Source organism: Ahaetulla prasina, chromosome 13 (genome assembly GCF_028640845.1).
Source record: "Ahaetulla prasina isolate Xishuangbanna chromosome 13, ASM2864084v1, whole genome shotgun sequence".
NCBI lineage: Eukaryota > Metazoa > Chordata > Lepidosauria > Squamata > Colubridae > Ahaetulla > Ahaetulla prasina.
Genome location: NC_080551.1, coordinates 2622395 through 2646886, shown reverse-complemented (window position 1 = coordinate 2646886; position 24492 = coordinate 2622395). Strand labels below are relative to the sequence as shown.

Below are 24492 nucleotides of genomic sequence, written 5' to 3'. Positions count from 1 at the left end.
ACCCGAGACTCCTCAACTTTCAATCACACTTGAGCCCAAATTTTATGTTGCTAGGCGAAACATTCATTAAGTGAGTTTTGCCTCATTTTAGAGCCGTTCCTGCCCCAGTTGTTAAGTTAACACTGTAATTGTTAAGTTAGTAACATGGTTCTTAAAGTGAACCTGGCGTCCCCGTTGGTTTTGCTTGTCCGAAGGTCGCAAAATGGGATTCCCATGACCCCAGGATGCTGCAACCGTCATAAATATGAACCGGTTGCCAAGGATTTTGATCATGTGACCATGGGGATGCTAAAACGGCCTTTTTTCAGTGCACTTATCACTTCGAATGGTCACTAAATAGACCGTTATAAGCCGAGGAATGTATACCCCTCTGCTTACAACCATTTCTTTAGCGATCGATGTCAAAATGTCACTGAAGAAAGTGACTTACGTCATGGCATCCCCAGGGTCACGTGATGCTTGTCAACCAGGTTGCAGCCTCCCGAGGTCATGTGATCGTCACTTGCAGCCTTTTTCAGTTGGCTTCTGACCAGCAAGGTTAATGGGGGAAGCCAGATTTTGCTTAATGGCCACATAATTCACTAAGCAAATGCTTGGACTCACTTAATAACAAGAGAGCAAAAAAGGTCGTAAATTTGGATGCATCTCACTTTGCTTAGTCATGGAAATCCTGGTGCCAGTTGCGGTTGCAACTCAAGGACCCCCTGTGTGCCATTGTCCTGGGTCCATGCGATGCAAGACCGTGAGGAGGAAGTGCCCTTCTTGGGCCGGTTAACCTTTGAGTCCCTCCGTCTCAAAATCAACGTTGTAACGAAAAGCAGTACCAGCAAGCGCCTGAGCTCGAAGTGAGGATTTGAATCCATCACCGTGGGGCTGAACTGAGAGCCAGCGGAGATTGGAGGGAGCACAACGCCACGGTCTTCGGGATGCTGACTTTCGAGAGCCAAAAGGCAGGACTGGATGGAGTCTCTCCAAACGCCTTGGCACTCCCTCCATGCTCATTGCGACCCGTCCAAATGGCTCGAATCGCTTAGCAACTGAAATGCAAAGAGAGGCCACAGAATTGAAAAAAGCCCATATTTTGTTTACGAGCAGAGAATTTGGCCGGGCAGGCAGGCAGACAAATAGATGTGTTAACAGATCTGCTGTTCTTTTACAGATAGCCTCAAAATATTGCCATTTTGCTTATCTGTTAAGGGTTTTTTTTTTTTTTTAATTTTGTGTGTCTCTCTCTCTCTTTTTTAGCCCTCAAAACAATTCTGAATCACAAGCCCCTCTCAACCCCCTTCCTTGTGCTCATCCCCTCATGCAAATCTCTCTAACTAGACTATTTTTTTTGTCTTCCAGCTTGCTCTCGGGAGGTTCCCCTATCCTCAGGTAAGACGTTCGTTGCTGCCTCATTGATTCCTGTGGATGAATTTGCAACAAGCAATTGTGTCAGTCTTTCCACCTGGTTCATATAAATCTGCCCCATTAAATCAAAAAGCAATCACTTCAGAGTTGTCCAAAACCGCCATGGATTTTGTTCTCCTTTTAAGGTCCAAGATTTATTTTTTATCCCTTAGACTGTTTCCCGGAGCGGAGCTTATAGTGAGTTTGAAGCCGAGCAAATTTGCTTTTATGCCTTCCCATCAACGCGCTGGCTGAAAGTGATGTGTGTCAAAACCCCGTGTGTTTAGAACAGCATTTCTTAAGCTTTCTAAACTTTCAGATACATGGATTTCAACTCCTAGAATTCCTCAGCCAGCATGCTGGGAGTTGAAGTCCACATGACTTAAAGTTCCTGAGGTTGAGAAATGCTGCTCTAAAGCAGGGGTCTCCAACCTTGGACCCTTTAAGACTTGTGGACTTCAACTCCCAGAGTCCCTCAGCCAGCATGCTGGGAGTTGAAGTCCACATGACTTAAAGTTCCTGAGGTTGAGAAATGCTGCTCTAAAGCAGGGGTCTCCAACCTTGGACCCTTTAAGACTTGTGGACTTCAACTCCCAGAGTCCCTCAGCCAGCAAAGCTGGGAGTTGAAGTCCACAAGTCTTAAAGGGGCCAAGGTTGGAGACCCCTGCTCTAAAGAAGTAGGGAGATTCTGGGACTTGAAGTCCACAGATATTAAAGTAGAATTTCATTTGTTTAGAAAAAGAAGAAAGTAACTGCGATCACAAACACTTCTTTATCTAAAACTCTTTACATGAAGATTTGGTTGGCTGGAAGAGTACAGAGGCCACTAATCCCAGTCACGGTCACCGGTGGCTGTGGCTTATGCCCAGAGCCTCCACAGCTTCCTTGCCGTTTTCACGTCTGTGTTGGTTTTCAGAAAGCTGTTGCAAAAAGGGTGTTTCGCATACGAGTGTCCTTGAGATTTGGGCCTTCAGCCACCATCGGTTATGCAGGAATGTCATGTTTTATAAAAGGATTGGTGTGAGGGTGGTAGATAGGCCTTTATCAACAGGCTGATTTGACCTTTCAAAATATACAGGCAGTCCTCGACTTACAACCACAATCGAGCTTCAGAAATTCTGTTGCTTAAGTAAGAAATTTGTTAAATGAGTTTTGCCCCATTTTTACGACCAGTCTTGCCACAGTTGTTAAGTGAATCACTGCAGTTGTTAAATTAGTCACCCGGTCCATAAGTGAATCTGGCTTCCCCATTGATGTTGCTTTTCAGAAGGTCGCAAAAGGGGATCACATGACACACACACACACCCGGACACTGCAGCCGTAATAAATAAAAATCAGTTGTCGAGCGTCCGAATATAAATCACATGATCAGTGCCATTGTAACTTCAAACGGTCACTAAATGAACTGTTGTAAGTCGAGAACTACCTGTATTACTACAGTAGTACCTTGGAACTCATTGTTAATTGATTCCGGGAGGCGTAATAAGTACTAAGCAAACTTTTCCCATAAGGAATAATATAATGAGTCACAAGGCAGCCGACAATGACTAGCATTTTAACTGAATGCTGGCATTTACTTCTAGCTTTTGGCAAAACTGCCCAATAGCGAGCAATAGCAGCTTAACATCTACAGCCATTTGCTTAATGGCTGCCAAAAAAGGATGGTGGAAACTCAGGTAGGTCAGGTGGATTGCCCACTTTACAGCGGTCATGACTGATGACTGTAATGAGCAGGGTCCATTATGGTCATAAGTTGAGGACTTCCTGTAGAGACATAGATGGGAGCTGCCATCTGTTGTGGTCTGCCAGCAGCCTGCAGAGCTGTTAACGGAGTTGGATAGCGATGAGACTGAGGAAGCACTTGGGCCAATCCTGGAGGCTGGGGAAGGCCCAGATGAGGGCTCTGCGTCAGAGGCAGAGGTGGGGCCAGGGCCATCTGGGAGTGATGTGCGGACTCCGGAGCCTCCAGAGGCTAACAGTAGTGAGGCAGAGGAACAGGAGGAGCCTGTTCCTAATGCACGCATGAGAAGAGCTGCCAGAAGGCAAGAGCAGCTAAAGCAAAGAGGACGATTCAGGAGTAGGACCAAGAGATGATTGGCCCCGCCCATAAGGCTTAAAAGACCAGCAATGGCGTTTGGGCTCTTTGTTGGAAAACAACATTGATAGCCTTGCTCTTTGTCTTGCTGCATTTATTTCTTGTCATTGTCTTCTGCTTTTGAACTTTTGCCAAGAAAAGCCTTTGGCAGTTTGCCTAATTAGAACAAGGTTGGTGATAAGACAGAAGAATTGTGTTATGAAGAAATTGCCTTTGGTTTAGTTTGGACAGCGCTGAGAATGAGTTAATTCTTAGCTGTTCTAATAAAGTCTGTTTGTTTGTGAACTGATTGTGTTTACTACTACCTACTTGGGCCTGGGTCACCACACCATCTGTGACCATTAATAGTATAGGCCAGTGTTTTCCAACCTTGGCAACTTTATGAGGTGCAGACTTCAACTCCCAGAATTCAGCTCCCAACGTTGCTGGCTGAGGAATTCTGGGAGTTGAAGTCCACACCTCATAAAGTTGCCAAGGTTGGAAAACATTAGATAGACCAAGCTCAGGTTTTGCAGCTCCATTAACACTAAACAATAGTTACCATAATGGGCAGTTTCCTTATTCTTCCAAACCACTTTTTCCTTGGCCACCCTTTCTTTTAAATGAAAAACCAATTTGCGTGAACTCTGTATGGGAAGATGCCATATATTTCGTTGAATATTCAGAATATTCCTCACAGAGGGGAGAAGGGAGCCAAAGAGAGCCCCAGCCCCAGGCTGGATTTTATTATTTAGCTGCATCTGTACGGATTTCATTCTCTACAATAATATCCATCACAACTAAAACAGGTTGTGCAACCTTCTCGCAAGCAAAGTCCGTGGGGAAGCCAGGTTCACATAACCGGGTTACTAACTCGCCAACTGCAGTGATTCACTTAATGACCGTGGCAAGAAAATGTGGTAAAATGGCGTAAAATTCACTTAATAGACATCTCACTTAACAACAAAGGTGTTAGGCTCAGTTGCGGCCATAAGTTGAGGACTACCCGTATTGTAGTTTTTGTCATTCAACATTTCATTTCCCCCCTCCTTTTGCATCCTTTCTTTAAGATTCTGTTCCATCGTATTCTTTGATATCTTGTCCCTTGGCCAGTCGTCCCGCAGCAAGTTTGCCCTGGCCAGTGGTAAAATCTAAATTTTTTTACTATCAGTTCTGTGGGCGTCGTTTGGTGGGCATGGTGTGGCTTGGTGCGCATGACAGAGGAAGGATACTGCAAAATCTCCATTCCCTCCCCACTCCTGGGGGAAGGATATTGCAAAATCCCCATTCCTACCCCACTCTGGGGCCAGCCAGAGGTGGTATTTGCCGGTTCTCTGAACTACTCAAAATTTCCGCTACCGGTTCTCTAGAACCTGTCGAATTTCACCCCTGGTCCTGGCGAGTTGGCCTCGACCCCTCCCTAGAAGTGGGCTGCCCATTTCTGCTTCTGACTTTGAATGTACAAACCGTCCGTGGACAATTGTGGCTCTTAAGAGTATGAGAAATCCTGTGATATCCAGATTAAAATTTAATTACTGAAAGTGGTCTGTTTATTCTTTGCCCATCCCTAACCCTAATGAAAATATTCGTTGTATTCTTTGGGGGGGGGCATAAATGCATTTATCATTTCAGGCGGTTGCAATACTGCAAAGTTGCCATTCTCCTGCCCCCGTCAGAGGAAGAGGAAGCAGCCTATTCCCTCTCCTTCCCATTGATACAGGCCAAAGGGCCCGGAGGCATCTCTGATTTAAAACTGGTGTTGGTCTGTGCTCTTTAAGCATCTATTAACTTGTTATTATTATGCAAATGAACCATACTAATTTATGCATGGTTAGGTTATGCAGATGTCTCACCGCTGTGGTTATTGAATAATAGGAAGCAATTTGATCTCTTCCTTGTGTTTAGAAATACTTTTTTTTTTAAATGGAACTGATTCTCTGGTACTTCTCCAGACTTGAAGATTTAGTAGATCAATCCATGCTTATTCTCCATTTGCTGCTGTTGGGTGGTTCTACTTTAACTGGCAGCCGCCTGGTGTGGTGGCCTTGTGTAGCTCTCGTTCACAAATGCTACACACTGGGTCCAAAAGTGCCTGGTGGCAGAGGAAGAATACTTATTATAGTGACCAGCAAAATTGAAAAAGGCTCAGGAGCGAATGGGATCTTTCAAAGGACGCTGAATAGTAGCCAGGTGCCTGCTCAACAGGTGAGCGATGGCTTTCAACGAAGCAAAATTAGAAATGTGCAAAAGGAAATGTGAAGCTCTCCCTGTTGTTCCAGACAGCCTTGGAGAAGGACTTTTTGATACTTCTTATAACAATGGGAATTACTTAACTTCAGCAAGATAAGCATCAGGAGCCCTCAACCTGTCTCTGGTTGAACAGTTGTAAATCATGTTGGTGGTCATCACGTGATAGCACCCAATTTTACAGTCCTTTTTGCCGTGGTCGTTAAGTGGACATGGCAATTGCAAAGTGAACATCGTGGTCAGTTAGAATAGAATAGAATAGAATAGAATTTTTATTGGCCAAGTGTGATTGGACACACAAGGAATTTGTCTTGGTGCATATGCTCTCAGTGTACATAAAAGAAAAGATACGTTCATCAAGGTACAACATTTACAACACAATTGATGGTCAATATATCAATATAAATCATAAGGATTGCCAGCAACAAGTTATAGTCATACAGTCATAAGTGGAAAGAGATTGGAGATGGGAACTATGAGAAGATTAATAGTAGTGCAGATTCAGTAAATAGTCTGACAGTGTTGATGGAATTATTTGTTTAGCAGAGTGATGGCCTTCGAGAAAAAACTGTTCTTGTGTCTAGTTGTTCTGGTGTGCAGTGCTCTATATAGCATTGTTTTGAGGGTAGGAGTTGAAAGAGTTTATGTCCAGGATGCAAGGGATCTGCAAATATTTTCACGGCCCTCTTCTTGATTTGTGCAGTATACAGGTCCTCAATGGAAGGCAGGTTGGTAGCAATTATTTTTTCTGCAGTTCTAATTATCCTCTGAAGTCTGTGTTTTTCTTGTTGGGTTGCAGAACCGAACCAGACAGTTATAGAGGTGCAAATGACAGACTCAATAATTCCTCTGTAGAATTGGATCAGCAGCTCCTTGGGCAGTTTGAGCTTTCTGAGTTGGCGCAGAAAGAACATTCTTTGTTGTCCTTTTTTAATGATGTTTTTGATGTTAGCTGTCCATTTTAAATCTTGCGATATGATAGAACCTAGAAATTTGAAGGTTTCTACTGTTGATATTGTGTTGTCAAGTATTGTGAGAGGTGGAAGTATGGAAGGGTTTCTCCTAAAGTCTACCACCATTTCTACAGTTTTGAACCCGTTGTCTGCAGTGGGCATTTTTTGCCCAGAAACCGGACTAGAAAAGTAAACCACAGTCATGTGACCACAGGACTCTCTAAATGGCCATAAATGCAAGCCGGTTACCAAGCGCCCCAAATTCAGTCACGTGACCACACGGGGGAGGGAGGCTCAATTCAGAGTTCCAAATCCTGGCCATAAGTACCTTTTTCAGAATTCGTTATAATTTCGAAGAGTCGCTCAGCGGTCAGTTATAAGTCAAGGACTACCTGCACAACAGTTTTCTCAGTCTGGGAGCAAAAATTACAGTTGCGCTCAGAAACATTTCAGGATCGCACTGCAACAACTTCAGGTTTCTCAGCAAGCTGGACTGCAACATAGGGGTAGGTACCCTCCCCCCCCCAAAAAAAAAAACACAAGAAGCTTTTGGAAAGAATGTGAGTGACAGCTCTGTGAAGTGCGACTTCTCAGTTCAGATTCCTCCATCTTTCTCTTGCCTGCTTTGTGCAAGAGGCTAGAAGTGACTCTCTTTGGGGCTGGAAACCCCGTTTCCATCTGTTCTTTGTTTTGGTAACAGACAGATCAGCTACCAGGCTGTTTGCTTTTCACCGTGTGGGGACTCGATCAGAGAGAGGGAGAAAGAGCCTCCCGTGTCTGGAGTGGGGAACGCCCAGGGCACAAAAGCCTCCCTTAAAAATTCTGTGTATACTTTATGTGTGATGCGCTTCCTTGTTCCCAGCCATGAAAACAAGATGTCAAAACATTTATATTAGGATGCTGTTTCTGATGTAGGGTGAATTTTATTGTCCTTTTTTTCGTTTGCAGTTTATTTGCAATTGTCAGTTTGCACAGAAAACATTTAAATATTGTGATAATTAGATGAAACACTGCTACCGCCAGGTGTTTTTTACAAGCAAACGCCACAGTTTGATATATCCAGCAAATTGCGGAGATGTTTGATGCTTATCTATAATTGTGGTTCTTGTCACACATTTGTTGGCAAGTATAAAAAAAATGTTCCGAAAGAATGGTTGTTTTAGCCACTCTAAATTCTGGACTCAAAGTGTTTTGTTCCCCTACAAACAGATTTAGAAGAATCGTTCTATCCTGACGGAGATATAGTCATGTTCCACGTATTAAGTGGACAACCATTCTTTTGAAATTAGTTTCACTTTTCTACTTTGTCCCCCAAATCTCTGGTTGTGCATTTGTGGTAGCAGCGGTGGTTTTGATACACGGTAATTTTCCTGGTCCACAGAACTATATGGAGCTGTGCAGGTCTTGGAGAAAGCTGCAGGAAATAAAGGTTGCTGCTTTTCTTTTAAGAGATACCAGCTGCCTCGATTAGTTCAAAAGGTGGCACAGGGCAGTGCCACGTCTTATCGTCAGGAAATTTCGTGAAACGGTTAAAAATTGTCCCTGCTGGTGCTTAAACTGCTCCCTGTCAGAGGCCAGGCGAATCCCTTGGCCGCCTTGAGAGGAGATGCCCCTTTCTGGTTGCCGGAGATTGTGAGGAATATGTCCAAGTGATTTCTTCTGAAACTGGCTAAAGACCCTTCCCCCTGTTTTCAGATACACTTGCAGATCTTTGTTAATAAATTACATCAAACGATTTGAAGTTTGGAAAGAAGGATGCTTGGCCCCCTCCTTTTTTTAAAAAAAAAAAATCTGAGTAAATAGTGCCCCTGGTATTGTAAAGCTTTGAATGTTTTCACACCCCATTAATTTATTACTTCTCCTTCATCTTTAAATTTCATTTTTTTTCCATAAAAAAAATTCCAGCTCCCTGCTGCTTGTGAGATTTCCATCTTGTTGTTAATTTTCTCTGCTCCATATGGAGCACCAGACATTTCACCTGGAGGCTGTACTAGATTTTCCTGTAGTGATCGTACTTCCGGAGGGCAGAGCTGTCATTTCGGATTCCTTGTGCATCTGTCTGTGCCAGGCTTTCTTCCACTGGCACAAGAGAGTGTGGATAACAAATTGTGTGCACCTGAGATTTGGGTGAGGGTGTGGGTGGCTGGCGGATCTCTGCAAGCAGATTTTGTCCAAGTTTGAGACAATTGTACCTACCATGTAGCCTCACTTTGTGGAGTCCACCCTGAATACAGGAAGCATAGAGAAGAGGGGAGAGAGAGAGAGAGAGAGAGAGAAGTAAATATTTCATCCTGCCTTGTCATTGATTAGAATAGAGCCTTTAATTTCATCTCACCCCATGTTGCGATTAATTTGCATTCTTTGTCAGAAGTTAATGGAGTTTTTTATGGTTCAGTTTGAAATCCTTGAAGACATCAGTGAGTTGATCTGATGTTTATACAACCGCCAGCGGAAATTTTTTTGCTTTTGATTGATGGGAAGCTTGGTGTTTATTCCAAACGGCTTTTAAAGCTGTTTTTAAGAATTATTTGAATAAAATGCAAGCGAGATATTGTTATAATGAGCAAGATTATCTGTTAAAAATCTGTTTCAAATAAGGAGCGTGATAAGTAGAAGATGGGAGGGAGGGAGGGAAGAAGCTCTCCCCCTCCCCCCCCCGCCCCCCCCAAAAAAGGAAGAAGTGGCAAATGCAGAAACGCCTTTTCACGCAATCATCAAGCCAGCCTTGAAATGCCTGATTGCAAAACTGCCAAGGTGAGAGACCAGTGCAAGGAGCCTTGTCTGCGCTTTGCCTTCCAAAGGGCAACTTTTGTTCTCTTTTTCAATCACGGCCAATTGCAAGCCAGGGTTTGCAAACGGGTGGGGGGTGGGGGGGCCGCTTCCCATCTCTCCTGCCAGCCTTTTCCTGCCTGGCTGTGGCCAAACGGTTTGATGAAGTGTTGCTGTCTTGCGCCTAACTCAGAGGGACAAGACTGTGAGGCCGGTTAGCTCAGCAAAATGATGACATATTGCTTTGCTGCGGACAGAGGCAGCGGCGTCCAGTGCCAGGGAAGCAAAAGTGTGAGCAATCGAGAGGGTTTGGGGACTCGAGGCAGCCTGTGCCTTGTTTAGGTTGATTTTGTAAAGGGAGGTCGCCATCCAAGGTGCAGCTAATTGAGAGGAGCTGTGGGTGGAAAGGCTGGGCCTCGGATCCAGAGCCCACCATGGAGGTGGACGACCTGATGTTCCAAGGTGGAAGAGAAAACCTTTTGCACAAATACAGCCTTAAGCAGGCAGCTCTTGCTGGGGAAGGAAACCGTAGTCCCGATTGTATCTTCACAAAGGTGGATCATCACAAGGGTGGGGTGGGGGGGGAAACAGCTCTCTCTCCCTCTTCGTCTTCTGAGTTATGCTCTGGCCTCCAAATGGGGACATTACTCAGCTGTTCTTCCTACGTTAGAATTTCTCCATTTTAGTAATATTTACAAATCCACGATCCAGAAGTGAAAGAGACGATTGCAAAACTCTTTATTTTATCCTGGAAATTCATCTTAGGAAAACGTACAACGAAACTTTTTCCTGTTCCAAGGAGCTTCTTTGTAATTCCGGTCTATGTGATTTCAATGGAGTCTCCAGGACTTTCTCTTCAGTTAAAAAGACTATAAATGGACTTTCTGCACAATGACCCCAGCAGACTTTTAAATCAATCACACAGAGACAGATGAAATGTGCCTATTTTGTGAAGGTTGGCATATTCCGAAGGTCTGCAATCATGAAATTATTGTCTGTCCCATAATGTTTGCATTCATTCATTGAGGTAGACCGTTTTATCTCAAATGATCGCTAAGAATAAAAGCTACATGCACTACAACTACCTTGCAAAGCCAACCGTAGAAACTGATATGTAAAATGGAAAGTGTGATGCAGAAAACTGGACAGGAATACTGTGAAGGTTAAAAATTAACCACTATTTAAATCAAGGGTCTCCAACCTTGGCAACTTTAAGACTTGTGGACTTCAACAGCTTTGCTGGCTGAGGAACTCTGGGAGTTGAAATCCACAAGTCTTAAAGTTGCCAAGGTTGGAGACCCCTGATTTAAAGAATAGTTAAATGATAAGTTATTTAAAGATTAATTTAAAATGTCTGTGTAACTCAAAAGATTTTAACCTGATACCAAGAAGCCCAACCCACCCAGAGCCAGCATTCCACTCTCAGGCTCCAAGTAATGCTTGACATCCACATTGGAAGCATCTCATCTCCTCCTCTAAAGTCCCTCTCTTGGTTCCTGAATAAAGCATCTTCTTCCATGGGAGGAATGGATCTGCTGTCTGGTCTTCTGGAAGGAAAGACGTCCACGGAACAGGCCTTTAAAGATTGCCCTCCATGCTCAGCAGTACCAATATTAGTGAGAAGACAGCTGATGTAAGACTTCCAAAATGTAAACAACACAAAAAAGCTTTCAACTAGACGTTTCACCACTCCTTCCTGCATGAATCAGAGGTCCCAAGCTGTCTCCAAGGGCAGACCCAGCTATTGGATGATGTTTTCCCTTAATTCCCTTAATTCCCTGGAAGCCGTACGGGTCTGGATGGGGAGAAACAGGCTCAAGCTCAATCCCTCCAAGACAGAGTGGCTATGGATGCCGGCATCCCGGTACAGTCAGCTGCAGCCGCGGCTGACTGTTGGGGGCGAGTCATTGGCCCCGATGGAGAGGGTGCGCAACTTGGGCGTCCTCCTGGATGAACGGCTGTCCTTTGAAGATCATTTGGCGGCCGTCTCCAGGAGAGCTTTTTACCAGGTTCGCCTGGTGCGCCAGTTGCGCCCCTTTCTAGACCGGGATGCCCTATGCACGGTCACTCACGCCCTCGTGACGTCTCGCCTAGATTACTGCAATGCTCTCTACATGGGGCTCCCCTTGAGGGGCATTCGGAGACTGCAGTTAGTCCAGAATGCGGCTGCGCGGGTGATAGAAGGAGCCCCTCGTGGCTCCCGGGTGACACCTATCCTGCGCAGACTGCACTGGCTACCTGTGGCCTTCCGGGTGCGCTTCAAGGTGTTGGTGATCACCTTTAAAGCGCTCCATGGCATAGGGCCGGGCTATTTACGGGACCGCCTTCTGCTACCGAATACCTCTCACCGACCCGTGCGCTCTCACAGAGAGGGACTCCTCAGGGTGCCGTCAGCTAGGCAGTGTCGTCTGGCGACGCCCAGGGGAAGGGCCTTCTCTGCGGGGGCTCCCACCCTCTGGAACGAGCTCCCCCCAGGACTTCGCCAACTCTCGGACCTTAGAACCTTCCGCCGTGAACTTAAAACATACTTATTCAGGTGCGCAGGACTGGATTAGATTTTTTAGTTTTTTAAATTTTAAATTTTAAATTTTGTATTGATTTTAATTGGTTTGGTTATTTTTAGTTAAATTGGCCGGTTAAATATTTCATTTTAAAACTATTTTAAATTTATTGTCTATTTATGTATTTTAATATGGCTGTACACCGCCCTGAGTCCTTCGGGAGAAGGGCGGTCTAGAAATTTAATTTATAAATAAATAAATTAATTAATAAATAATTCTGTCAGGAGGGGCTGGATCCAAAGCATCTCGGGAGAGGTGCTGCTGACAACTCTGACCAGAAACTTTTCCACGCCTGAAAAGACAAGCTGCAGACTGCTCTTCCGGGGTGTGTGTGTGTGTGTAACCCTAGATTCCCATTGAACTGGGTCCAAGGATTTGGGGATGTGGCATCTCCAATAGGATTCCTGATGAGGCTTCCCAGGAGCGCTGCACTATATGCTCCCGCGCAGCCTAATGTCTCCAATCCATGACATTTTCAGGAGATAGCAGAGGTGTGGGAAGACCTTGTATGTGGAAGCCCTTCCAGATATGCTGAACTGTCCAGGTTGGGGTGAGGGCTTTTGCCCAGAAATAGAAAGGAAAGGAAGTAGGCAGGAATCCAGAAGTAATCTACAGTGGTCCACAAAATTATATTTTTGCCCTTTTTCCTTTTCCCAAAGGTAGTTTTGCAAAAGGCAACTGGGTTTTCTTTGTTTTTGCTTGAAGGTATTTCGCTTCTCATCCAAGAAGCTTCTTCAGTTCTAACTGAATGGTGGAGAATGGAAGGAAAGGACTGTGTTGTCCTTTCCCCAGTTCCAAGAAGGTTCCACACCCATTTGCACTATCCAGGTGACCCTTAAGGCACAAATAAACCTCCACGTGACCTCAATGACTCTCGGAAAGAGTGCTGATGACTGCAAGGAATATAGATTCTTCCATTCTCCACCATTCAGTCAGAACTGAAGAAGCTTCTTGGGTGAGGAGCGAAACGTCTTCAAGCAAAAACAAAGGAAGTCCAGTTGTCTTTTGAAAAAGCACCTTTAGGACAACCATGACCTAGATAATTGAAAATCTCCATAGACCTTCTTCCTTTTGCAATATCAAACATTTTACAAAAAGCTTTTGATTCAAAAACCTTTTTTTTTCTTTTTGGGTGGGAGAAAAGAAATATTTTGTTTCAGCAATTCCTCCCTCATTATGATTCCTGTTAGTGCAATCGAATGGTGGGTCAAAGAACCCTTCATCCAAGGACTTCCATTTAAAAGCAATTCATTTATTTGCAGCATCTTAAAGGGCTGAGTAATTGGCTGGTTTTAATTGAAGCTGTTGCTCCAGCTCCTTGATACTACCAAGCTCCAAGGTTCTTTTTCTTGTGTGTAATCCATAATATTGACCATGTTTCGCCTGTTTTCATTTTGATGCAAGAGCTACTTGTCAAAGGAAGAGAGAAAGGACATATAATTTTGTTTAACTAGAAAAGCTGCTTCGCTGATATTTTCCTTTTTCAATTGATTGAAGTATCATTTAAACATTTATTTTGTGGAATAATTGAAGAGCAGCAAACAGCCAGTTTCAAAATAACAGCGAAATCTGTTGTCATTTAACGTATAACTGTTTGGAACCATTTAAAAGACATTAAACATTATTCACATGTTGATGTCAAAATAATGCTGTTTTCCATGGTGAATTGTAAGAAAAGAAGAGCTATATTTTATTAGTCTTCACAGAAAATAAAGGAATTAATCTATTATTTACTGTTTCAATTTTAAAAAAATAAGTTCATTTTATACGGGTTTTCTCACTGAATATGTGCAGAACACCTATAAATATGTAGATTTTCATGAAGTGACATCTTCTGTTCCTACCAAAATATAGTTTAAAATTCAGTATAGTTTTCCTATTTAAGAATAAATTATGACATGTTGCATTACAGCACATAAGACTTGCTTACATACATTTTCTGTGAGTCAGTGGAATGGGTACAGATATAATTAACTGTAGGTTATACCTTTTCAGTAATATCATAGTAGAAGATGCATAATATCACTGTTTGGATAGCAAAGGCTACCCAAATAGAGTAAAACCCAATGTAGCTTTTTCTGGCACAGGATACCTACAGAGCTCAAGTGCTGTGAAAAAATTGATTGTGGAATAATTCTGAGTGCCATGTTCAGAACAAGGCATTTGAAGGATTATCCTTTTATTTCCAAAGTATTTCAGCAGGAAAAAAAAAAAAGAGACCTTCCCATAGTTTTACATGTATTTCCATAACTGGGTAGCTGAAGGGAGGGAGGGAGGCAGAAGTACATCATTACAACTATGAGATTTATATGTTGGCATGAAAAAAAGAACAAGTGTTGCTTTGATCCCAAAACAGATTATTTATGGAAGTGAATTGTCATGTTAATATAATCAAAGGCAGCTTTATTTTTAGTATTTAGAGCTTAGAACGTGTTGGAAAAGTATGTTTTCAGTGTAACTTTGCACTGTATGCTATTCTACTGTACTTCATTTTCGCTTTTTGTTTTATGATCTGCTAATCTGGCATCCCATCAGATTTATTACTATGAGGAGTTGCTACATCTGTATTTAAGAAAACTTCCAGGAGAGGAGCCAAATATTAAGGAAAGCAGGATGTAAAAATGGTTGGGTTGTTCCCTGAGCTGCAGAAGAATGGATTCTTTTAGAGTCCCTTGACTGAAGAAAGTGGCTTTTATTGTTGTTGTTGTTGTTGTTGTTATTGTTGTTATTCAAGGAAGAATAACAGAGGAAGAAATAAAGAACTAGAATTGGGTGCAGGTCAACCATGTATTTTGCAAAAACATCCATGAATTTAACTATTACATGAAATATCTGAAACTTCTTGCACTTTTAACCAGTTTTCCCACCCAACCTTCCTTCTGGGGATGTCCCAAAGGTGCTTTTTCAAAAGGCAACTGAGCTTTGTTTTTCCTTGAAGACGTTTCGCTTGGGGACAAAACCTCTTCAGGAAAAACCAAAACCCAGTTGCCTTTTGAGACCTAGATGGTTGAGAATCTCCATAGACACTTCCCTCTGGATATAAATGAGAATGTGTTTTATTGAGCACTCCAAGGAATCTATAGAATATACTGTTTCACTTGATATGCTATTCATCCACTGAGTCTGTGCAGTCTTCTCCCAGAGTTAAAAACAAAAGTACAGATAGTCCTTGACTTATGACCAGTTGCTTAGTGTTACGACCAGCGTTACGAGGGACATCCACAAGCTACTTATGACCCGGGTCTGAAATTTTGATATCTTTCTCCCCCCTACCCCCCAATCTCATGACTGCGTTTTGGGGGCTCCGCAGCTGGCCTGCGTTAACAGCCATTTGCAGTGCCCTGCTGACAACAATTTTGCTGGAAAACTGGTGTTTACATTCGGTTTCCTGCCCCATAGCCAACAATGGGTTCACTTAATGGCCACCCCCAAAACGGTTGTAAAATTGGATCCAGTCATGCGGTGACCCACTTTATAACATCACAACTTATAGCTATAATTGTGGACTCCATTATGGTTGTAATTCAAGGACTACCTATAGTACTAGTAGTAGTGGTAGATTATGATAATTTATAGAGGAATTTAAAAGTTTTCTGAGTCTTTCATATGTGTTATACTAGTAATTGCTGCAGGAATTATTTTAAGGCTTCTGGGTGGAGTTTCTGCTTGGCTCAGTCCCACCAAACAGGGCCCAGAGAAGCCTAGCTGAGCAGTCAGAACAGCCCAGGAAGAGTTCCAGAAATTGGCTACAAAGAACTGACAAGTTAAGGCCTCCAGAGCTGGAGAATATTCCTCCTAGCCCAAGGGGAGCTTCTCATGGGGGCCAAAAGAGGAGAACCCTCCCAGTCTAGCACCTTCCATTGAAAAATCTTACCAAGCAATGTCCCCAGTATAACCTAACATCAGATGCTTGGTTGGTTGAGTTGGCTGTTTTGATTGCTGAAATGTTCCAGGTTTGCAGGGTTGGAGAAAGTAAGCAGCATTATGTTGCACTGGAAAATGTGCCTTAGAGAAACAGAGTTTGGACACCCTGCCAGCAAAGGCTTAGGGGAAAATATGGTAACAGATAACAGATTAAGAGAGTTGGAAGGGACCTTGTAGGTCATCTAGTCCAACCCCCCACCCTACACCATTTCTGACAACTGGCAGTTCAATCTCTTCTTGAAAGCCTCCAGTGATGAAACTCCCATAACCTCGGAAGGCAACGTCTGTTCCATGGGTTGATTGTTCTCACTGTCAGAAAATTCTTCCTTATTTCCAGGTTGACTCTCTCCTTGTTCAGTTTCCATCCATTACTCCTTGTCTGGCCTTCGGGTGCTTTGGAAAGTAGGTTGGTCCTTCCAATCAGGTCTTTTAGCAGAGTTAGCAGATGAAGAGTCAGCCCTCCCAGCCTCTACTTGGAACCCTTGACCTACCTTGTACCGACAACCAACTTTTGAATCTTCCTGCAGGAAGAACATTAGCGACTTACAATTGAGAAACCCGTTCCAGATGCTGGTAAGCAGGCATCTCCAAACTTGGCAACTTCTAAGATTTGTGGACTTCAGCTTGCAGAATTCCTCAATCGCCATTGTGAAGTCCACAAGTCTTAAAAGTTGCAAAGTCTGGGGACCCCTCCTGCGATGCAAAATGTTGGAATAGGTACAAGACTTGTAAGTGGATCACAAGCTTCCTAACAAACAGGAAGCAGCAGGTGAAGCTAAGCAAGATCACATCAAATACCTGTACAATTAGCACAGGGGCCCCCCAAGGCTGTGTGCTCTCTCCACTTCTCTTCTCTCTGTATACCAATGACTGCATCTCCAATGATCCATCTGTTAAGCTACTGAAGTTCGCAGATGACACAACAGTGATTGGTCTCATTCGAGACAATGACGAATCCGCATATAGACGAGAGGTCGAACGACTAGCCTTGTGGTGCAACCAAAACAATCTGGAACTGAACACACTCAAAACCGTAGAAATGGTGGTAGACTTTAGGAAAAACCCTTCCATACTTCCACCTCTCACAATACTTGACAACACAGTATCAACAGTAGAAACCTTCAAATTTCTGGGTTCTATCATATCGCAAGATCTCAAATGGACAGCTAACATCAAAACATCATTAAAAAGGACAACAAAGAATGTTCTTTCTGCGCCAACTCAGTAAGCTCAAACTGCCCAAGGAGCTGCTGATCCAATTCTACAGAGGAATTATTGAGTCTGTCATTTGCACCTCTATAACTGTCTGGTTCGGTTCTGCAACCCAACAAGAAAAACACAGACTTCAGAGGATAATTAGAACTGCGGGAAAAATAATTGCTACCAACTTGCCTTCCATTGAGGACCTGTATACTGCACGAATCAAGAAGAGGGCCGTGAAAATATTTGCAGATCCCTCGCATCCTGGACATAAACTGTTTCAACTCCTACCCTCAAAACGACGCTATAGAGCACTGCACACCAGAACAACTAGACACAAGAACAGTTTTTTCCCGAAGGCCATCACTCTGCTAAACAAATAATTCCCTCAACACTGTCAGACTATTTACTGAATCTGCACTACTATTAATCGTTTCATAGTTCCCATCACCAATCTCTTTCCACTTATGACTGTATGACTATAACTTGTTGCTGGCAATCCTTATGATTTATATTGCTATATTGATCATCAATTGTGTTGTAAATGTTGTACCTTGATGAACGTATCTTTTCTTTTATGTACACTGAGAGCATATGCACCAAGACAAATTCCTTGTGTGTCCAATCACACTTGGCCAATAAAAAATTCTATTCTATTCTAAAATAAATTATTACTGAAATCTGATTTCACCCCAGTTTGCTTTCTGTAGATGTCCGACTTTACAGGAGTGCCAAAGTATAACACACAACAAGGAATGGAATAGGCTGTGTGTTTTGGTTGAAAGCCAGGTTCCTTGATGAATGCTCCCTCCCACCAGACATTCTGGGCCCTCCTGTCTTGGCATCTGTTAACACCCCACCCCACCCCTATTTTCATCCATCCTCCCAGCACATATATTTTATACTGACTGCTTCTCCTGATGAAATACTTTTGCTGGGTTTTAGCTCATCTTCTTCCATTATCTGAGCATCCTAGCTGGGTCCCTTCCTTCTTAGTGTTGAAGCTGACCAAAATGTCCTGCTGCTTCACCCAGGCAGTAGACTGGAAGCAGGAGAAGGACCGACTGTATTCAGATACCTGGAATGGACGTTTTACCAAGAAAAATAAAGAGGAAACATGTAAACGCTTATCTTTGAAACCCCCAGGTGCCATTTTCTGCTAAACTTGGGCCTGGTAGCTCCAAATGGGTTCAACTGAGGGCACAGGATTTGGTTCCAGTTGCCCTTTCGTGTTGCATCTTCTGCCCCTCCGGTTCCCAATGTAGGAGATAGATGGTGGGGTAAGAAAAATGCCACCAGATGGAACTTGGCCCTACTATCATCAAAACCTGAGCAATGTAATACAGGTAGTCTTCGACTTGGAACAGTTCGTTTAGTGACCGTTCAAAGTTACAATGACACTGAGAAAAGTGACACTTATGACCTTCGCAGCATCCCCACAGTCAGGTGATCGAAATTCAGATGGTTGACAAATGATTCATACTTATGACCGTTGCTGTGTCCCGGGGTCATGTGATCAGCTTTTGCGACCTTCTGACAAGCAAAGTCAATGGGGAAGCCAGATTCGCAACTGTGGCAAGAAAGGTCGTAAAATCAGGGGGGAAAATCACTTACCAAATGTCTCGCTTAACAGAAATTTTGGGCTCACTTGTGGTTGTAAGTTGAGGACTACCTGTACAGGCTTCCCTAACTTGGCCTGCCTAGGGATGTTAGGACTGCAGCTGCTCTGCAGGATACCTAGATTGGGGGAAGTTCATAGGAATCCCCATACATGTAGTCCTTGACTTAGGACCACAATTGGGACTGGAACATCTGTCACTAAGTAATGCAGCTGTGAGTCCTCACATGATTGCCTGATTTTATGACTTTTTTGGGGGACACAGTTGTTAAGTGAATCCAGCTTTCCCCCATTGACTCTGCTTGTCAGACTCCAGCTGGGAAGGTCACAAATGGGTTATATAAACAGAGGCATAGAATAAAAATCACGTGAAGTATTAGTATCGCTTTATAAACCACACCTGGAATACTGCAACAAGTTCTGGTCCCCATACTACAAAAAAAGATGTTGAGACTTTGGAAAAAGTTCAGAGAAGAGCAACTGAGATGATCAAAGGCCTGGAGACTAAAACATATGAAGAACGGCTGCAGGATTTGGGTTTGGTCAATCTAAAGAAAAGAAGAATTAGGGGCAACATGATAGCAGTATTCCAGTATTTGAGGAGCTGCCACAAAAAAGAGTGTGGGGGGGGGGGTGTCAAGTTATTTTCCAAAGCACCAGAAGGCAGGACAAGAAACAATGGTTGGAAACTAATCAAAGAGAGAAGCAACCTAGAATTAAGGAGAAACTTCCTGACAGTGAGGACAATTAACCAGTGAACAGCTTGCCTCCAGAAATCGTGGGTGCTCCATCGCTGGAGGTTTTTCAGAAGGGACTAGAGAGTCACTTGTCTGAGATGGTATAGGGCTTCCTGCTTGAGCAGGGGGCTGGACTAGAAGACCTCCAAGATCCCTTCCAGCTCATCCATTCTAATCTAAATGGTGATCATGTGACTCTGGGAGCTGCAACCGTGGAAAATACATGGCAGACAAAATATATAAATAATGTATTGAAGGAGTAATATGGATTACCCTTTGAAACTGAATGTACTGGAGTTTCTACACAGAAGCTACAAATGTTTAAAGATGGCAAGAATTTTGAGAAAAGAGACAAAGAAGAAAACAGGAATTAGAATATTATCTGTGGGACTGAATGATGGCCAGGAGAAAGAAGGAAAAAAAGTACATAGTTGGTTTATTTGATTATGGATAAATAACAATTTGCTATCTCTGGTGATGTTTATTGGTTATCTTGACTGGATAGCTTTTTTAAAATAATATTTCATGGGGAGAAATGGCTTATCTTGCAATATCTGTGTTATTTTTAATATGTAAATAAGGGTGACTAATTCTGGTAATGTTTAACAGTGTTTAATTTTTTACAATGCTTAATTATTAATTGGGATTAGGTTTTTATTATTAAAGCAAGGGATGAGCAGGATTTAGATTAAATGGAAACGGAGATTATGTATTTATGTTGCTAAGTGCCTCTTAATTTTTGCTGGACCTTTGCTGATGTATAAGATTTAGAAATAAGTTTATAGGAAACAGGATGAAGTATGGAATGGAGATGCATTTGGTTGTATTTTAAGAGACAGTGATCAGTTCCTAATGTCGAATATACTTGCTGGGGATGAAGGAGGAAGTTTCTTTTTCTTACTACTTCCTTGGAGCGTTTTATTTTCTACACTTTTTCCTTTTCCTTTTTTATGTATTTTTATATTAAGTTCTCATATTAGTTTGACCTGTTTAATATTTTTCTTAATAAAATTAGTAGTAGTAAATACATACCAGTTGCCAAATGCCTAAATTGCGATTACATGATCATGGGAATCCATCGTACGTCATTTTTTTCAGCCCTGTTTTAACTTCAGTTGCTAAGTGAATGGTCGAGAGCAGGGGTGTCAAACTCAAGGCCCAGGGGCTGGGTGTTGTGGCTCCAGCCCCCGAACCTGGCCCCATACCCGAAAGTGATTCTGAGAGTGAGGGGGAAGGGCCGGTAAGGCTTACCTCAGAAGCACTGATTCCTTTGGCCCGGCTCCAGGAGCCAGAACCAGGCCAGTCGGAGGATGTAATGAGGCCGACATCCCCTGATTCCTCCCTTCCTCAGGCTACGCCTTCAGACGCAGCTGATAATCATACTAATCAAGCCTGGATCGACCCGCGCTTCAGAAGATTAGAGAGGCGGCGTCATCAAAGGGAAGGGTGGGGCAGGAGCCCCACCCCACAGGATATATAAGGAGCTTTGGGACTGGTCTCAGTTCCACGGGAAGCAAATTAGCTGAACCATGTCGAAGTGAGCTGAAGTTTTAATCTGTTTGAACTTTTTGGCAGGCAGCTGCGTTTTCTCGGCCAGGACTGATAGAGCCGTGAACCCACTGGCTGTAGGCCAGCTCGTTACTCCAGAGTGAGGACGGAGACAGAACACTGGGGCGGTTAGATCTGGCCTGTAGGGCCACGCTGGAAACATGAAGGACCAGCCCGTGGTGCCTCCGCCAGGGAAACGGCACTCGGGAGGGCCGCAGGTGGCCCTCGCGGGCTCTGCTTTCACTGGCAGAAGGTTGCAGGATGACGTCGCAGCCAAAAACAGAGCTTGGGAGCCTCTTTTCGCTGGCAGAGTGCTCGGGCCACAACAGGCATTGCCGACACGGGTGACATTGAGCTGGCCACGCCTTCCTGCCCTCCTAGGGTGGGGGCGTAGGTTCAGCTATGGATTTGGGCTGGGTTCCATTGTGCATCGTTACCTGGGCAAACTTTTACTTAAGAGAGAAAGCCTCCAGCAAATTGGGAAGAAAGAGCCCATGAAGCCGATGGTCAGCATACCAGCCATTCATCATTTCTGACATTGCTGAGCTGGGAATATTGAATGGGAAGGGTCAACCATTGCAAGAAAAATAAAGATGTTTTAGGTTCGTGCCTTTCCGTGTTATCCCAGAAATCTTTTTTAAGTATGCTTTGTGACCTCACAGCGTTTTTGCTACTTAATTTGGACTTTTTAGACTTCTTTAAAAAAAAAAAACTCCCCTTGGCATGGGGTAGACTATAAATTCTAGTGAATAAATAAAGGGATGTCCAATAGCATGCTATAAAACGGAGGGGACCTGTGTTGATCTGTGCAAAAGGTTGGATGGATTACTGACAGCTAGCAGGGACTTCACCCACAGAAAGACACCTTCAGGTCTCTTGGTCCATCCGTGGCTCTCCTGACCACGAAACTGGCTTTCTGAGCAGGTATAGCTGAAGTGATTTGATTTGTCCATAGAACATAGAATAGAGTTGGAAGGGACTTGGAGGTCTTCTAGTCCAACCTCTTCCTCAAGTAGGAGACCCCTATACAATTTCAGTTCAGATCTCGGCTTGAGTCTTGCAGGCACCCGTCAAGGTCATTGGGAATAGGGGAATTGCCCAAAAGACATGCATTTCTCGAACCTAAAGTAGATATACGGAAAGTAGCTATGGGGTTTGAGAGCATGTAGTAAACTCTCAAAAGTGGAGCATCAACTAGTATTCACCAAGTACAGGCAGATAGTTTGGCTACATAATTAAAGTTTTCTTAAAAAAAAAAAAAAGAGGGGATTATGAGCAGACCCTGGCAGTAATCCAAAATTCTAATTTCTGACTATGATTTAATTTCAATTTTAAATAAATCGGTTTTTAATTTAAAAAGAGTGAGCTTCATAACATTAGCAATGATTGCAACATTAAGCGCAGTGCTCACAATCTAGCAATATAAAACATTATTTATATCTGAATCGTAAACAGCCTTTTGAAATGGATTATGCTTTTTCTCCCTATTCTAATACAACCTGGAGGGTACTAAAAAGTGTTGTGTGAAATTAACATTCTGCTGACTTTCGCCTATAAATGAGAAGCGAGCTATTAACATTTGTGTATTTTCATTATGTAAATTGTGTTAACACATGCCCACAAATTGCCACCAGCGATACAATAATTTTCTCTCAGTGATCATAATGTGTCCAAGTGAGTCATTTTGATTATGACATGCTAATTACATATTGCCTCCCCTTTTTCTCCCCCCTTTTCAGATTCAGAAAAACCAGGGATCTTTAATGGTAAGCTTTATGAGTTTGGGAAAAAAATTCACTTTTCTTTTTCCTGATGGCTGCTTCTTCGCATGCTTGAATGCCTTGTTTTAAACTTAGCAAATTGCATTTTGCGGAAAAAGCAAACCTTTAACTGCCTGTATTAGATTAGGTACCATTAGAAATAATAGGACATCCTGAGCCACGATGTTTTTATAAGAGTTTGCTGCTGTTGATTAATCTTGCTATATTTTATTGCATTAATGATTTTTTTTTCCTTTTCCACTCCATGTAAAGATATTGCATATAGCCTAATACTTCTTTCCCCTGTTTCCCCCCCTCCACCCTTTCTATCACAGCCTCTCCAGTTACTCCAGTGCATTGTTGATGAGGTGAGTCGCTGTCTTATGTGCTTTCACTCCTAAAGTCATCCCTAATGGACTGGAAAGCTTATATTTTGTTTCCTAATGAAGCACAATGGCCCGACATCCTCAACAGCGAGACAAGTTGCCTTGTGCGGCTCTGAGCCGTCGACTCCGCTTGGCCTTGTTCTGCTTTGTACCGTTTTTTTCCTGAGCCTTCCTCTTGAATTCTGGGGGAAATGAGGCTGTTTTCAGGAAAATCTCTCCCTCTCTCTTTTTCTTCCCCCTCCTGGAAAGGAAAAGGGAGACCGTAGAAGCCAGCCCTGCGTTAATTGATCGCCTCTCCGCCTTGCCAGATGAGGTAATGCAAAGCGAGGCAAGCTGCGATTTGGCTTCTGAAGGAGGCTGGCTTGAGGTGTGCTAAAAAAAGGGAGCCCCGTTAACAGGGGTCAGAGTTGAGTGGTAAACAAGAACAGATTGGAAGGAGGCGTCTTGTGGGAGAAAGTGGTTGTTGACGTGTCTCTTCTGCAAAATCTGGGACCTTTCGTAATCATTTAATCCCAATCTGGAGGTTTCCTGCAGAAGCTTCCCCCTATCCAAGCTCCAAGATGCTGGTGTCTCCTTCAGCACACGGGCAAATTGCCCACCAACTGCCCTGGGTGACCGGAATGGGACAATTCACTGCTGCCAATTCCCCATGGTCACCTGGCCGTGGGACAACTCGGCACGAGACAATTCAACAAGTACAGAGGTTAAATTAATTTTGACAGAACCGTGGCCAATAATAATAAAATAAAGCCAATCCAGAAATACAAGAGTTGCAGTGATTTCAACAAAAACGTGGTCACCAATAATAAAAGTACCTGAATGACATTATTAATACAGCGTTAAATTGTCCTGTTGCCAGCTGTCCTGTGGGAAGTTGGGTGTGGTGAATTGGCCGCAGAGAGTTGTCTTAGACCCCTGGGGGACAAGGGGCAGCAGCAGCCCCTGCATTTCAGAGAGGAAACTGCAGCAAAGGGGCTGGATGTGCCCCTTTCAGGGTACCTGGGATGGCAGAAGGGTCTTCTTTCCTTGAACTCGGCGAACCCCTTGATTTCTGCTTTGACTCGGGGGAGGTTATTGCAGATAGAGGTAACGCATGAGAGCCCCATCCCTCAGTGGTCTCCTTTCTTCTCCAGATAGACCATGTTGCTCCAAGCTTTCTGTGGTGGGGAAAGCAAGGGAATCAAACAGGACAGGCTAGAGTTCCTTTCAGCCCCCACCAGGTCTTTACTGGAGACAGAAAAATGTGGGTGGGTAGGTTGGTGGGAGGATGCAGCTCAGAAAACCAATGAATGAAATCTGGAAGAAACCGTGAGAATTGTGGCC

The 24492-nt window shown here is 43.4% G+C and overlaps 1 protein-coding gene across 9 annotated transcripts in view; it reads left to right on the top strand.

Moving 5' to 3' along the window:
* MAP2K5 (mitogen-activated protein kinase kinase 5) overlaps positions 1 to 24492 on the top strand; it is a 197670-nt gene that overhangs the window by 121436 nt on the left and 51742 nt on the right. For 8 of the 9 annotated variants that reach the window (XM_058156774.1, XM_058156775.1, XM_058156770.1 and 5 more), the window contains 3 exons: positions 1348 to 1377; positions 22763 to 22789; positions 23119 to 23151. In XM_058156774.1, coding sequence (XP_058012757.1) covers positions 1348 to 1377; positions 22763 to 22789; positions 23119 to 23151 — 90 coding nt within the window. Of the gene's footprint in view, positions 1 to 1347; positions 1378 to 4536; positions 4611 to 22762; positions 22790 to 23118; positions 23152 to 24492 lie in introns of all 9 variants that reach the window. The other variant, XR_009152052.1, reaches the window with a different exon arrangement.